Consider the following 14,558-nt stretch of genomic DNA (forward strand, 5'->3'; position numbering starts at 1 on the left):
ATAAACAGCATTGCGATACGTGGGAGAGGATGACTTTTGTTTTCCCGAAGTGACCACATTAGCCTCTTAATTCTTACTGTCTAGAATCTGCCCAGCCACAGCCCCTCCTCCTCACCGAGTATTAATGCCAACAATGTGCTTTTAACATGATCACCTCCCAGCAGTAAACCAGGAAACTAGTTTTTGCATGAACCACTTGAAACAGTCTTCAAGTCTCTGGCACGGTTTTCAAAGTAAACTTTTCTAACCAATTATTGGGATGACTTTAATGTAAAAAATTAAGTCTTGTAAACAACAACACACTTTCCTCCACAAATATGCACATTTTTAAAGATGTCTACTTTTTTGGAAAGCTGTTTTTGTCCCCATGAAGAAAGTCACACATGCACACAAAAAAATTAATATGATTTGCAAGCATTAAAAAGATTCATTTATGCCATCTAATTACAGTGTTGCTCACTTTATTTATGTTTAATTATACCTAATCGAGCCCGGTGATGTTTGGAGGATATTAGCAAGCTCTAGCTTGTAATTTTTCTTTAAAAAACTCAACTACAGATTTTCATAAACTGGAACTTGTGGGGCCGGGGCGGGGGGAGAACCTAGGTCTTTGGTGGTGTTTTATTAAAGGAAATTTAAAAAGCTGATTTCTAAACACCAGCTACATAAATCTAATTTGTCATTTCCATTTGCGTGCCCTAGATTTTCTCCACAAATAACTTCTTCTCTGTCCAAATTTGAGCGTTTCAAGTTCAAAGAACCAAAGTTAATAACTTATTGGCTGTACAAATAAATAGTGCTTTAGACCCAAGGCCCCCAAATGTATTTCCTGGACAATTGATGGTCTGTGAGGATCTCCCCTGTGGTCTGAAACTGCTCCTACAACATGTAGGTAAGATCCGCTTGTGTTTTTGCTAAGTGCTGAATTTGCAGAGGGAGAAAAGAGAGAAGGGGATTTGAGGACTGTTTACTTTGAGTCATTTTGCCACTGGAAAGCCACCAAATGTGGCTTAAAAATATTGGGCAGAGTGTCAGAGCTACTGCTGCCGCCAGCTTGGGTGGAAGCGGCCCAGCTGGATGCAGCCCTCTCTTGCCTTGGAACCAAGATAAGGAGGGTTGCTCAAAGCTTCCACCCCCACCCCACACTGACCCTCACCCTCATCTTCCATCCCCTGGCCCACCTCCACCAGCCCCAGAGAATTATCTGGACTTACCAATTAGGACACTGCTGTGACCTTTATAGGGTTTGTTCCCTGGAATAAAGTAATGATACTGGTAATAAAACAACATCAGGAAACACTGCCTTCAATGATATTTGTTCATCCATTCATTTAGTCAGCAAACATTTATGTGTTACTCACCAGCCTGGTACGTGCTGTTAAAGAAAAAAATATCCAGTGGCACTTGTTAATAAGGACGGCAAGGCAGGCTTTGTTCGATAGGTATGGAGGGGGATCACAGCAATGGGATTTTCTAGTGGGGGAAAACCACTGGGCTCCATCCCAACACAACATGGGCTTATGGGAATTTATAGCCATGGAGCAGGGGTCGGTGAGTTGAAAGTTACTGAGGGCAAGCATCAAGGGTAGGAGGGGTCCTGGCTGAAGCCAACCTAACAGCTCTTTGCTGAAGACAAGCCAAGGTGATTGGACTTCAAGTCCCCATGAGACTTCAAGTATAGGATGAGGAACCCCAGGAGATATTGAGAATGGGTAGTTCCGGGTAAGCTGACTTAGCAGAGGACTTGCTAAAGCTGGATAGCACAAGGATGTGCACAGGTGTGCCTGGAAGAAGGTTAAGGAACCTGGCTAAAGTTTGGTCATTCAAAGAATCTTTATAAGTACCAGGTGCCCTGATAGGCTTTGGGGAAAGAGTGGTGGAGGGTGGTGTTAGGTATAGAGGATTGTCCACTTATTGTAGGATTTTGGGAAATCACTAAGAATCCTATGGCAATGCTTCTTTTTTTTTTTTAATTGGGTTATTTTATTCATGTGTACATTTTCACACCTTGATGCTTATTAAAAGGCCTCTTCAGGGATTCAGGAAAGTTGTAAGTTTTCCTCTTAAGCTTTTAAGATACGAGGTCATAATTTCAAAAACAAAGACTCTAGGATTGTTTGAAAGCCTAGATACATCTCTGCCATTGGTATTCACGGCCAACCATGCTCCATAAAAATAAAACACATATATCTAATTCTGAGGGCCAGGCCAATGGCTGACTAATGCCCCCACTCCCGCCCTGGTGTCCTCCCATGAATCCTCCCTCACCGAACACAAGTACAGTCCTTCCAAGGAAATGGTGAGAGGGCGAGCTGTAATGTAACCTGAAAAGTGTCAGAGAACCAGAGCCGGACAGAGGGGGAAAGCAGCAAAAACAGATTTCACTCAGGAACTATTGCAACAGGGGGAGAGAGGCCTCAGGATAGAACTAGGCTCAATTCCAAATGCAACATGGACAAGTGGGGATTTCAGCCAAGGACCAGGGTGGGAGGCAGTGGATGGAAAAGTCCTAGGAGGAAACATCAGGGCAGGGGGCATTCTGGCAAAAGCAGACCTAACAGGATTCTTGCTGAAGGCAGGCAGGGCGATCTGAGGATTGGAGGACCAGGAGGAAATTTGAGCAGGAATTGAGGGTGAGCGGACAGGAGGGTGGAAGATTCTGGTTTAACCAACCACACAGGATTCTTGGACAACTGACCTCTTGAGGACAAAGCCAAGGCTAGGGCCTCATAGAGAAAGTAGCTCACAGGAGCCTGTGAAGTTTGGTGAAAAGTGCCGTAAACCTCACCCACCAGCATGGCTAGCTTAGCCTCTTCTTTAAGTACTCTTTGTTTTATGTCACCAAAAATCCATTCCTTCAATTTCTTTATTCTCAACAGTAGTATACTAGCCTGCTCTGGGAAATCATATGCCGAGGGAAATTGTGCCCTTTATATTTAAAAGTAATGGGGGAAGCCGCAAAAGATTTTTTAACTGTTTTCATTAAATGTACCATTAGACAGTGTGATCAATGCCACAGTGCTTCAGCAGACCTCTGTGGTTGCCCCTCCGTCCTGCACTTGGGATGCAGTGATGACTAGCCTCCGGTAGAATGAACTCAACTATTAGCCACACAATGGTATGCTCTCCATCTGCTGGGAGGGAACACTCTCTAAGATGTATTGAGTACAGAAAACTGAAATATAGTTACAGAGCAGTGTGTTAAGATACACACACACACACAGAAGATGTTAGGATATTTCTGGGAGCTTTTTCCCAAACCAGATAACAGCTGTTTGCCTGTGTGGACAGAATAGGAAGTAAAGAGACCAGAGATGTCAAAGAAGGCGTACTGTTTGATTTGTTTATAAAGATCTTGTGTGTAGTAGTAGTTTTTCAGTATAAAGAGTGATAAAAAGAAAAGGGACCAGAAATAGTCTCTGGCCCCGGGGGGTGGACACGAGTTTATAGAGGCACAATTTCAATATGTGCTCAGCAGTAATATCCTAGGCAGGAGGCTGTGAGCCACAAGCACTTCAAGCTGTTTGGCCTTTTCTCTTTTTCTCTTGGTAGTTATTTATTGAACTTAATGGGGAAGATTTCAGGGCATTTCAACCACCTAGTTTTACTGAATGAAATAAAAACATCAAAGTAGACATTTATATTGGGGATAATTTAATGTTTATATGCTGTTTACTTTATAGCCTGGATTTCAAATAATTGCAGCATCTCTGTATTTATATGGTGCTTTAGAAATATGGCAGTCAGCTCTAAAAGCAGTTGCTGCCATGGACACGGTGCTATCACTTAATTCCTTGGGAATATCTTCTCTGAATTTCTCATTAAGTCAAGGTTTCTAGTTAATTTAACGTCTAGAATGATCACTTCATAAATTTCTTAGACCATCATGAACTGCAAGCATTCTTTAAAATCTTAAAAATAATGAGGTTGGAATTTTGATACTATCTTTGGGAAAATGACAAATACTTTAGATAAAAGGTATTTTAAACTAAATTCCCCCAAATAGTAATCAGTCTCTATAAAAGTTCTCAGGAGACTACATGATTCACAGTACATTTTTAATAGATTGAGGTATTATTTTGTTATTATAATGGACACACAGCTTTTTTTTTTGTTTGGTTAGATTTTATTTATTTATTCATGAGAACACACAGAGAGAGGCAGAGACATAGGCAGAGGGAGAAGCAGGCTCCCTGCAGGGAGCCCAGTACGGGACTCGATCCCAGGACCCTGGGATCACCCCTTGAGCGAAACGCAGATGCTCACCCACTAAGCCACCCAGGCTTTGTTGTTTTTTTATTTCTTTTTTTTAAGATTTTTAAAAAAGATTTTATTTATTTATTCATGAGAGACAGAAAGAGGGAGGCAGAAACACAGGGAGAGGGAGAAGCAGGCTCTGTCAGGAAGCCCAATGTGGGACTCGATCCCGGGACCCCGGGATCACGCCTTAAGCCAAAGGCAGATGCTCAACTGCTGAGCCACCCAGGCATCCCAAGGTTTTTATTTATTTGAGAGAGAGAGAAAGAGAGAGAGAGAGCACGAGGAGTGTGAGTGAGGTGGAGGAGCAGAGAGAGAGGGAGAAGCAAACTCTCCACTGAACAGGGAGCCCACCTAAGGATTTGATTCCAGGACCCTGAGATCATGACCTGAGATGGAAGCAGACACTTAACCAGCTGAGCCACCCAGGCGCCCCTGTTGTTTTTTCTATACATGATTTGATCCAATATAGAATGGACCCCCCAAAAAAAGTTTCATGGAATCCTCAGTCTATGAAGTATAGTGATATGTAAGTGACACACAATGATAATGTGGCAGAAACACACTAGTCAAAATGGTCTTCATGTATGTGCAATGCAAACTCTAGAATACAGTCAGGAATCAAAAAATAAGGACAAATATCTTCCCAACACTTAAATACTCATTATTTTTCAAAAGAGATGAGCCTACCAAAACACCTATTTGTCTTTCTTTCAAGTCTATGTCTGCTTGGATATTCATTTAGTTTCTCAGGAATGGAGAGAGGAAGAGAATTGTCAGAGACAGTGATACCCAACAGGACGAGGAGTGAGAGTTGACTGCCTGGCAAGGATATTAAACTGCCTACATACGCACAGGGGCTTCCTAGTTTCTTGTATTACAACACAACACAATAGTTGATTCGAGCAGGTATGGCTAAATTATATTTTGTGTACCATTTTTAAAAGACAGATAACTGCAATTCATTATAGACATATTTTTATTCTCTAAAAATAATTCAGATATAAATTTATGTTTTTTTAAAAAAAGATTTTATTCATTTATTCATGAGACACACACACACATACACACACACACAGAGGCAGAGACATAGGCAGAGGGAGAAGCAGGCTCCATACAGGGAGCCCGATGTGGGACTCGATCCTGCAACTCTGGGATCATGTCCTAAGCCAAAGGCAGACACTCAACCACTGAGCCACCCAGGCGTCCCTATATTTATGTTTCAAGTAACCCAGAAAAAATTGGAGTCTGAGGATCCTTTTGTTTCCCAGTGAGGCTTTATTATACTTGAATTGGGAAAGTTGGTTTGTTGAGTTGTAGAGAATCTAGAAAGGTATCATTTACCTGGTGAATGCCCACTCTGTGCTTGATTTATAGTTCACTACTTTTTAAAAAAGATTTTATTTATTTATTCATGAGAGCACAGAGAGAGGCAGAAACACAGGCAGAGGGAGAAGCAGGCTCCCTGTGGGGAGCCGGATGTGGGACTCGATCCTAGGACCCTGGGATCATGACCTGAGCCAAAGGCAGATGCACAACCACTGAGCCACCCAGGCGCCTCTAGTTCTCATTTCTCTTAACCTTTATTTTCCTTTCTGCTCTCTTCCTTTTTCCTTCCTTTCTTTGTTGTGTTGCAACTTGTATATGACACCCTTACCATCCAAGCTGGCTGTATCAAAGTATAATTTTGAAACTTTGCTCTTGTGTGAACCTTTGACATGGAGATACTGAGCCTGTGGGCAACAAGTCCCCATCCCCCTATCCAAATGTCACAGGCACCACACTTTGATCCTGGAAGATTGTAAGAAAGAGGCTCCTGTCACACTGAAAGAGAGTCTTAGGATGCATTCGGCTGTCTCTGCAACTACTTAGCAAAAACACACTTCTGCCCCAGTGCAGAGCCACATCGCCCATGTACAAAGCACCAAAAACAGCAGGGACCTCCCCGCAAAGACCTACTCCATGGACCTAGTCCATGCCCAAGCAGTTCTTCATGAATATGTATCTTTGGTATTTTCCTGATTGCAGGAGTAAGAGATGGTGTTTGGCAAAATTTAAATTATTGCAGAATTATAACAAATTCAAATCACCTCATAATTTCACTCCCCACCCCTTAGATAATACCTGCTAACAGTTTCAAAGAAATTCTGTGGAGCACCTGGGTGGCTCTGTGGTTGAGCATCTGCCTTCAGCTCAGGTCGTGATCCTGGGGTCTTGGGATCGAGTCCCACATCAAGCTCCCCAAAGGGAGCCTACTTTCCCCTCTGTCTTTGTCTCTGCCTCTCTCTCTATGTGTGTCTCTCATGAATAAATAAATAAAACCTTTAAAAAAATTCTAATTGTGAATAGTTCTTCAAATCAATTTTTTTTCCTTCTGCTGTCTGTGCCTTGGATTAGAACATCGTCTAGTTGGAACAGTCAGGATTCAGAAGGTTGTTGACCTCTTTTTGCTCCCCTACTCTTTGATGTGGATGTTTAGAGTACACGTTTGAAAGGCTGGCTGAATAACTGAAGAGAGGAAGGAAGGTATGGCTCCTCCATGATATGAATGAGTTAATTAGTAAAAACTCTAAATTGAAGTGCTATTACGAATCTCTTTTATTCAGAAGTTTGTTGGGTATGGGGAATGTTATCTTTTGTGTTGGTTTTGATTTAATTTTTGACGGTAAGTACTACTTAGTTGACTGTGCCTATAAATACAAATGAAAGGCTTTAAGTATATAAGTTTTATAGGCCAGTGGGAATTTTGAACTAGTAGGGATTTGCATTCTGCATCTGAGTTTTACAGGTGAGGAAATGAAGAGATTTTATCAGAGTCCTTGCCTCTGCTACTGAGCTGTTTATGTGGGCTCGCTCAGCGCGCTCTCCAAGTGCAGAGATAAGTATCCTATGGATCCTACGGTGTCGAGGTATAGAATCCAATTCCAGAATGAAACAGTGTAGGTTCAAATCATGGTTCTGACATTAGCAATGTCACCTTGGTTAAGGTATGGACCTTCTGGGAAGCTCCATACCCCCATTCATGAAATGGGAGTCATGATAACACTTTTCTCATTTGAAAGAAGTCTAAAGTAATGAGATAATGTGTATGAAGTTCCAGGCACAGAGTAAACACCCAGTAAACACTGGTACTAATTATCAATATTTTTGTAAGCGATGGGATCATATTTCCATTTCTGTAATATAACTTGTTTTTTAAGCTACCATGAACACCTATCTACACATTCTTATTTTAAAAAAATATTTTATTTATTTGAGAGAGAGAGAGCAAGAGAGAGCACAAGCAGGGAGGGAGAGGGAGAAGCAGACTCCCCCTTGAGCAGGGGCTTGATTCCAAGACCCTGGGATCATGACCCCAGCCAAAGGCAGACGCTTAACCAACTGAGCCCCCCAGGTGCCCCTACATCATTCTTCTTATGGTTGCATTGTATTTACATTATACGATAGGCTCTGATTTATTTGGTTCTCAACCTTGTAGAAATGATCATAATGTGGGTCAAAGCACCATCCATTTTGCCCATCCATGGAAAGCAGTAGTGTGTTTTGATGTTCAAATCTATCCGGAGACCTTTAGCATCACACAGCTTAATCCGAACAAGAATTGAGTGTTCTTTAAAGAACTACATCAGAATCTTTCTATTATCACGCAATAACACACGGCTAAACCTGTCAAGATGCTCTCTACTGGATAGATTTCTAGGCTTATCAGCTTAGGAAATTTCTTTCGCAGCTAGCCTCACTTCTAAAATATCACCGTTGAGATCCAAATACTTGTTTTCTGCCTTGCTAAGTGAGTAAGTGTCTGGATACTTCCCTGACTGTAGTTTCTGCACATGCCCAAGACTGGCTTAATTAGGAAAGAAGAAAGTGCCATAATTCTGCCATAAGCTAGCAATAATGCAGCAGTGGGGGTCCCCGAGAACCTTTATTATTCAAATGCTCGTGGCTTCTTGAATAAAGTGGATGACTAAGTATACTCTTCGTAGTAAGAGAGATTATTAGCAGTGGGAGACACATTTGAACTTGCTGAAAGGGCTGCCTTTGTATCCAAGAAGGCCTCGCTTGGTGATTATAAGACCAGGTCTTCCTTTTATCCCCGCCGTCTTTTTCACGCTTGCCACGTCTGAATAGCGTTCTGGTGCCTGTTAATCCCTGCAGGAATGCGGCTTTGGCTATGGGGAGGATGCCCAGTGCATGACGTGCCGGCCTCAGAGGTTCAAGGAGGACTGGGGCTTTCAGAAATGCAAGCCGTGCCTGGAGTGCGCGGCCGTGAACCGCTTCCAGAAGGCCAACTGCTCCGTCACCAGCGATACCGTCTGCGGGGACTGCTTGCCAGGGTACGTTGGGTGATTCCTTTCCTCCATAATCATAGGATGATGATTAAACAAACATTTCCCTTGTTCCCCCTGAAGGTGGTCACACCCCAACAGGAACCTGCACACATCTGGCGAGCGGTCGGGACATCCTCTGTGCCCACCATGTGCTGCGCCCCGTGACACGGGCTGGTTACGAATAAAACGCATAAGTAACGCTAACACAGGATTAGTGTCACGAGAATCTAAAGAGCTTCCTATAAATTGATGAAAAAGAAAATGTGGACAGATGGACAGAAGAGTGATTGGGCAATTCACAAAAGAGGCAACACGTGTGCCCTGTGATCCTATGTCCACGTTCATCCTCGTTAGTGATCAGAGAAATGCAAATCACAGCCATTCACTCATTTCCACGGATATTTGTGAAGCAGCGTGGAGACATTGCTTTAGGAGAAGTGAGGCGTTGCTGAGGTAGAGAGGCCAAGAACCCTACCCGTGTGGAGTTTAGTTCCTAGTAAGGGTTTTCGAAAGAGCTAAACAGTAAATGATACATAAATTCTGCAGAAACGTAGCAGAGGATGATTTCTGTAGAACAAAGAGAACCTAGAGCAGGTAAGGTGGATTAGGCATGTCCCATGGGCAAACAAATGGCAGTGTTCAGGTGGGTGACCAGGGTAGGTGAGCTCTGAGCAAGACTTGGAGGAGTTGAGGCAGTTTGCTGAGTAGGTGTGGGGAGGAGAAAAGCACTGTGGACACAAGAATGCAGAGACAGGTCCTAACATGGACATGACCCTGGAGTTCAGGTGCTCTAGCAGTCTAACATGGGAATCTGGGCTCTCAGGCACTGCAGAGGCAGGGCTCTAACTGGACTTAGCCAGAATATGCCCACAGGGTCAGGGTAGCTCTGACCAAATGGCACAGTGCTAGTTCTGGGGCTCGTGTGTGTGTGTGTGTGTGTGTGTGTGTGTGTGTTAAGACTTTATTTATTTATCTGAGGGTGAGAGAGAGAGCTGGAGGGAGGGAGGGCATGAGTGGGGGCAGGGCATGGTACAGAGGGAGAGGGAGAAGCAGGCTCCTCGCTGAGCAGGGAGCCTGATACAGGGCTGGATACCAGGGCCCTAAGATCATGACCCAAGCTGAAGGCTGATGCTTAACCGAGTCACCTAGATGCGCCTCTGGGGCTCTTGTTGAGGGCAGAGGGGAAGACAGACCTGTGGGCCTGAAGGACGGAAACAGGACAAGAAATAATCTGATGGGCCAAGTGTGACCCTATGCAATGACTCAGCACCTGAACAGGTGCAAAATGTAGTGGTCTGACACCAAAAGCACAAGCAATAAAAGAAAATAGCTCTTAGACTTCACCAAAATTAAAATCTTTTGTGTTTCAAAGGATATCATCAAGAAAATGAAAAGACAACCCACAGAATTAGAGCTATTTATAAATCATATATGTGATAAGGGATTGTCTTATCTAGAATATATAAAGAACTCTTACATCTCAATAATGAAAAGACCAACAACCAATTAAAATATGGACAAAGGATTTGAATAGACACTTCTCCAAAGAAGATACACAGATAGCCAACAAACCCATGAAAAGATGTTCAGTGTCAATTTGCATCAGGGAAATGCAAATTAAAACCACATACTTCTAGCCAACTAGGATGGGTGTGATCAGAAAGACAATGACAAGGGTTGATAAGGACATGGAGTAACTGGAACCATCATCCACCATTGGTGGGATTGGAAAATGATGGAGCTACTTTGGAAAACAGTCTGGCAGTTCCTCAAAAAGTTAAAATAGAGTTACCATGTGACCCAGCAATCCCACTTTTAGGTATTATAACCAAGAGAAATGGAAACCTGTCCACGCAAAAACGAGTACACAAATGTTCAGAGCAGCATGATGTGTAATGGTCAAAAAGTGGGAACAACCCCGATATCCATCAACTGATAAATGGCTTAACAAAATGGAGTATATTCAAACGATGGAATATTATTTGATGATAAAAGGGGGTGAATTACTCAGAACATGCAACAAAATGGATGAACCTAGAAAACATGCTCGAAAGAAACCAATGACAAAAGATGTATTCTATGATTTCGTTTGTATGCAGTGTCCAGAATGGGCAGATCTATAGAGTAGAAAGAATATGAGTGGTTACCTGGGGTCGGGGGGTTTTGGGAAGACTGAGGGGTGACTGCTTAAGGGTACAGAGTTTCTTTTTTTGGTGTGATGAAGATGTCTAAAATTGTTGGTTCTGATGGTTGCTCAGCTCTGTGAGTACACTAAAGGCCATTTAGTCGTACACTTTAAGTGGATGGATTGCAATATATGTGAATTAGATTTCAACCTGCTACTTAAAAAAAAAAAAAGGAATGGTCTATAATCTCAGGTGATGCTGATACCAGTGAATATTATTATCCAGGATTTTGACCTCAAGCAGACTAATCGAGGAACACGAACCGAGCATCTGACTCATCTCTGCTGTTCCTATTTTCCGCTTCTGACAAAAGCATGTCAGTGGCCACCTGCTCTCTTCATGTATGGGGCAGGGAGAAGAGGAGGTCCATGGGAGATTCAGGGGTGAGAGAGTGGGGAAGAGCATAGGACCAAGGGATTTAGTTTTTACACAGAGGGAATCCACAGGGTTTGTGACTGGAGTGTGAGAGAGGGTGCGTTCTCCCCAGGACCTGGCACCAAAGTGCTTCCTCGTGCTTCATTGTCACCTGAGCCCACGGCTTCAGCTGTAACAGTGTTTGTTCATTCCTTAAGTAAATGCTTAGATGTGGGAAAGTCATATATAAGTGAATAGACATTTGAATGATGTTTCATAGTTTATTTATATGATTAGTTTAAAATTACATCCTTTCTAAGCCAGCATGAATGTATGTGGCAGGCAATAATTACATAGTGACTTTGACCCAGGCCTTCCAGAGTGTTTTAAGGTGCTCACTCACCCTCACTATATGTGTGTGAAGAAGGTAAAGAGTTGAAACCCATTTTATAGAGAGGAAAATTAAGGCAGAAAGAAAATAAGCCATTTGCCTATTGCTCCCAGAAAAAGGATGCCAAAGTCAGGCAGAGGGTGGGCATTTTCATTCATAGTGCTACTTCTGCCTTCTGAAGCCTCAACCTCACCCAGATAAGAATCTTCTGCTGCCCATAGGCTTAGCCCCAACAGGACAGTAGCGGCTTTTTCCCCAGTAACAGTACAGTGTGGGAATAGTCTGTCCTCGGTGCCCTCAATTTGAGTGATTGAAGACAGACAGTCCCCTTGTTCCCAAATATGACTTAAGGCTAGTTCCTTAATTTTTCTGACACCCATTCTTCTCATCTACAAATGATCATCTAATAATACCAACCTGCAAAATTGCTGGAATGATTGAGAATGTAATGCGTGCAAAGTACCAAGCAGAGCGCCTAATCCATAGTAAGCACTAAATACATATTTGATCTCGTCACCAATTAATGTTACTGGAAACCAGTGGAAGCTTCACATGACTTGTTCTATTTTGTTTTGTTTACAATGGGCCTCCAGCCTCCCCTTCTGGCTCCCATGTTCCCATCCTTTCTCTGCTAAGAGGACCTGGGGCCTGGCCTGAAAGAATTAACCTGGCCCCTGATGGTTCTTTGCTGTTCCTAGTAACCACGATAGCTAACATGTATTGAGCATTTACTATGTCCTGAGCAGTTTATTTAATCATCAAGACCATTCCATAAACCAGGGAGTAATACCAAATACCCTTTACAAAGGAAGCAGTTGATCCTTGGAGGGGATAAATGACTTGCTCAAGGTCGCCCAGCTTGTCATTTCACTGCTGAGCCCCCATACCTCATCCCGTGTCTGGTTTCACAGGGAGATTCCCCTGGAGCCTCTGTGACAGGTGACTAACCAGGGGGCTGCCACTGCCCTTCCGTGCCCTACCCTCATTGCACCCGCACACCCCATCAGCCTCCTGGCTCCTGAAAGTTGCTGGCATTGCCTTGGTGAGCTTTCTCATCTTGGTGCTTGGTCCTCCTTTGCCCATTCTCAGAGTTCACTCCATGAACCACTACACTGAGCTTGGCTTTGACCCTAGTGGTTCATCTCTTCATTAGTATTTGTTCAGTTTCAACAAGGGGCCATTGCTGTGGATTGCTGAGGACATAAATAGTAGGCTGTCCGTCAATATGAAACTGGTACAAATAAGAATATGGGAGGGGAGAGCATGCCAGTATCTAACATGCACTGCAGAAAATTTAACCATGGCTTGACCGTAAGACACAGGACACAGTCACTGCCTTCCAGACTGCATTAAGCGAGATCATTATAAAACCAGAGTTGGGCTATGGTGTGTCGTCTCCCTGCAGCAGTGCTCTCAGTGAATGAAGAGTTGATGGTCTACAACCAGGCTTTCTTAAAATAGCACTTTTCAAACATGGTGTCCATTAGGCAAACTGGTGTTATTTGAATCCAGTCCAATTAAAAATTCCTCTCCAATTTCAGTGTTGGAGAAAAATTGGAATCTAAAAGATGTATTTATGTGCTGTCTTTCACCAAACCGTGATTAGATAAAAGCCAGTATGATTTCCTTTTGTCTTTATTGCATTAGCTATCTGAACACCCAGAGTAAAATCTGAAGTTTGACTATAGAAGCCAGTTTAGCCAGACACCTGTGTATGTCCTGGGTCCCTTTTATTTTATTTTCTTAAAATTTGTATCCTTTCTCATTTGGGCTAAAAGCAGAGTTGCAAATGTTTCTGTGGCCCCAAACCATGATAGTCTAAGCAAAAGAATGTAAAATAATTTTTCAAAATTCTTACATGTATTTATTCACTGAATATTTTCAATTACATGTTAAAACTCTAGTTTCTGTATCTTCATCTTCAAATTGGAGGATAAAATGGAAAATTTTCTTTAAAATTATCTCCTGAAAAAATTAGATTAAATTAATTAAAATTTAAAAATTAAAAATTCAGTCAAAAAAAAAAACAAACCTTAGATTCTGCAATCCAGCCATTGGCATAAAGAAGCTGGCAGAGCAGATTCTGAATGCTTTTGTCAAATCTGTGCAGAGCTGTGAATAGCTGCTCTCAGAGTAACATCCAAGCATCATTTCTTCTAGTGAGCAGTGTTTACACACACGGGAGCCTCATGAATAGCTGTGCACACTCAACCTCAGTTCTAGTTAGTATTTCAAGCTGTTTATACTTCATATCTAGTGTTATTCTAAACGTGATGTAATTTGCTCACCTTCTAGCCACATTTCCAATGATGGCTCAAACCCATATTTTAATCAATATATTTTTGGGAAATATATTTCATTCAATTGTCAGGGAAAGCTCAGACCTCAAAACTTGCCACTAGATTTCCTTATTTTAAGAATGTTAAATGTCTGTGTTTGTTTCCCAAGGAGTATGTATTTCTCTGTGAATTATTGATCTAGAAAATGTTGGATAACATTTTTATTTCACTTGTTGTTCTGAATATTTATTTATGTAGAATGAGTATGTATAAAATGAATTGAGACTGTGTCATCGTTCAGTTACTTATATTTGTCAAATTTTCTGGCTGAAGGGATAAATAGTATTAGTTTGCATATATTAAAATGTTTAATAAGAAATTAATCTTTAATTTCTTTAATATCTTTAATAAGAAAGCTCTCATATAGCCTTATGGTTCTTTCTTACCTCATGTTAAAATTTTTTATGTGTTTTTGTTGTAAAAAACACATAACATAAAATTTACCATCTTAACTATTTTTAAGTATACAGTTCAGGAGTGTTAAGTACATTCACAATGCTGCAAGTGGCTCTCCAGAACATTTTCATCTTCCCAAACTGAAATTCCATATCCATTGAACAAAAACTCACCTTTTCCTCCTCCCCTCAGCCCCTGGTAACCACCATTCTACTTTCTGTTTATATGAATTTGATTACATGCCTAATACAAATGGAACCATGTAATATTTGCCTTTTGTTACTGGTTTGTTTCATTTAACACA

General features: G+C 41.9%; 1 protein-coding gene across 2 annotated transcripts in view; it reads left to right on the plus strand.

Annotated features, from left to right (window-relative positions):
• Positions 1 to 14,558, plus strand: part of TNFRSF19 (TNF receptor superfamily member 19) — an 89,300-nt gene that overhangs the window by 26,459 nt on the left and 48,283 nt on the right. For both annotated transcript variants that reach the window (XM_041768257.1, XM_041768256.1), the window contains exon 4: positions 8,416 to 8,594. In XM_041768257.1, coding sequence (XP_041624191.1) covers positions 8,416 to 8,594 — 179 coding nt within the window. The remainder of the gene's footprint in view (positions 1 to 8,415; positions 8,595 to 14,558) is intronic.

This window comes from Vulpes lagopus, chromosome 8, assembly GCF_018345385.1.
Source record: "Vulpes lagopus strain Blue_001 chromosome 8, ASM1834538v1, whole genome shotgun sequence".
NCBI classification, from domain to species: Eukaryota; Metazoa; Chordata; class Mammalia; order Carnivora; family Canidae; genus Vulpes; species Vulpes lagopus.